General features: G+C 43.7%; 1 protein-coding gene across 1 annotated transcript; it reads right to left on the reverse strand.

Annotated features, from left to right (window-relative positions):
• Window positions 1-201: 201 nt before the first annotated feature.
• LOC110728478 lies at window positions 202-1281 on the reverse strand. The gene has a single exon (XM_021908120.1). The coding sequence runs from the start codon at window positions 1279-1281 to the stop codon at window positions 202-204; it is 1080 nt and encodes a 359-aa protein (XP_021763812.1).

Here is a 1281-nt window from a genome sequence, read left to right on the forward strand (position 1 = left end):
TTTGCGGGCTTTATGTAGTAATTTGTGGGCGATGTTTAACAAATCCCTTTATTATCTAGCCATTATGAAAGGATAATAGTTCATCCAATAATTTGGTTTTCCATGAGCTTACTCTGTGCTTGCAACTGTTGGATGGAGTTACCTTGTTGTTGGATGGCATTATTGGTTGTGGTAATGAAACTCTCCATCATCAACTCAAGGCTAGATTTTTGGGGGGAGTGGTTGCACTGGTTGTTGGTTCATAGGCGGTCTTTGTTGGAAACCGGGTGATGGTTGGTTGTAGTTGTTGGGTGATTGTGGTGGTTGATTTTGTTGTGCTTGGGTGTTCTTGTAGGAGAAGTTGGGATGGTGTTTACAACCTTCATTGTAAGAATTAGAGTAGGGATCATAGGGCTTTTTGGAATTTGAAGAGTAGAAAGCATTTGCCTGTTCAATTGACATCTCACTCGAGTTCGGTGGACAATCGGGTGCAATATGGCCGTGCACATTACACAACTGACAAACCTCCTGTGGGCTAGTAGAAGTTCCAGCTTGGAGCTTATCAAACCTGCTTGTTAGTGCCTGCACAAAATTGGTTAACATAGTTAAAGCATCTACATCAAGTTTACCTCCTTTTTTCACATTCTGACGACCTCCTAGATGGTAGTTATCGTTGGCCGCCATTTTTTCTATTAGTTCCCTGGCTTCCGTTGGATTCTTGGTCAAGACCGAACCTCCGGATGCAGCATCTATGTATATGCGAAATTCATGAGTCAACCCATTGTAGAATGTTTGGATTAACATCCACTCTGGGATGCCATGATGAGGGCATTGTCTCTGTAGCCTCTTGAATCTCCTCCAAGCCTCATAGAGAGACTCGTCATCTGACTGTCGGAAGGTGGATAGCTCGTTCCTCAACCTAGCAGTCTTCTCCTGTCCTAGAAACTTCACTAAGAAGGCCTTCACTAGCTTGTCCCATGTGTCAAACGAGCCAGTGCCTTCATCTCTCAACCACTCCTTTGCCCTATCCCGCAATGAGAAGGGGAAAAGACAAAGTCTAATAGCATCATCTGTTACACCATTCATTTTCATTGTGTCACATTTCTCCAGAAAACTATCAATATGACTTACCGGACAATCATGCGGTAGGCCTGCGAATGAATCATTGGAGATAAATTGAATGAATTGGGGCTTAAGCTCGAAGTGCTGAGCCGTCACAGGTGGCCTGAAAATGCTAGATAGGAGTCCGGTAGTCGTATCAGGAATACCATACTCCAAAAGGGATTTCGTAGCATCTTCCAT

This window comes from Chenopodium quinoa, unplaced genomic scaffold (assembly GCF_001683475.1).
Source record: "Chenopodium quinoa cultivar QQ74 unplaced genomic scaffold, ASM168347v1, whole genome shotgun sequence".
Lineage (NCBI taxonomy): Eukaryota > Viridiplantae > Streptophyta > Magnoliopsida > Caryophyllales > Amaranthaceae > Chenopodium > Chenopodium quinoa.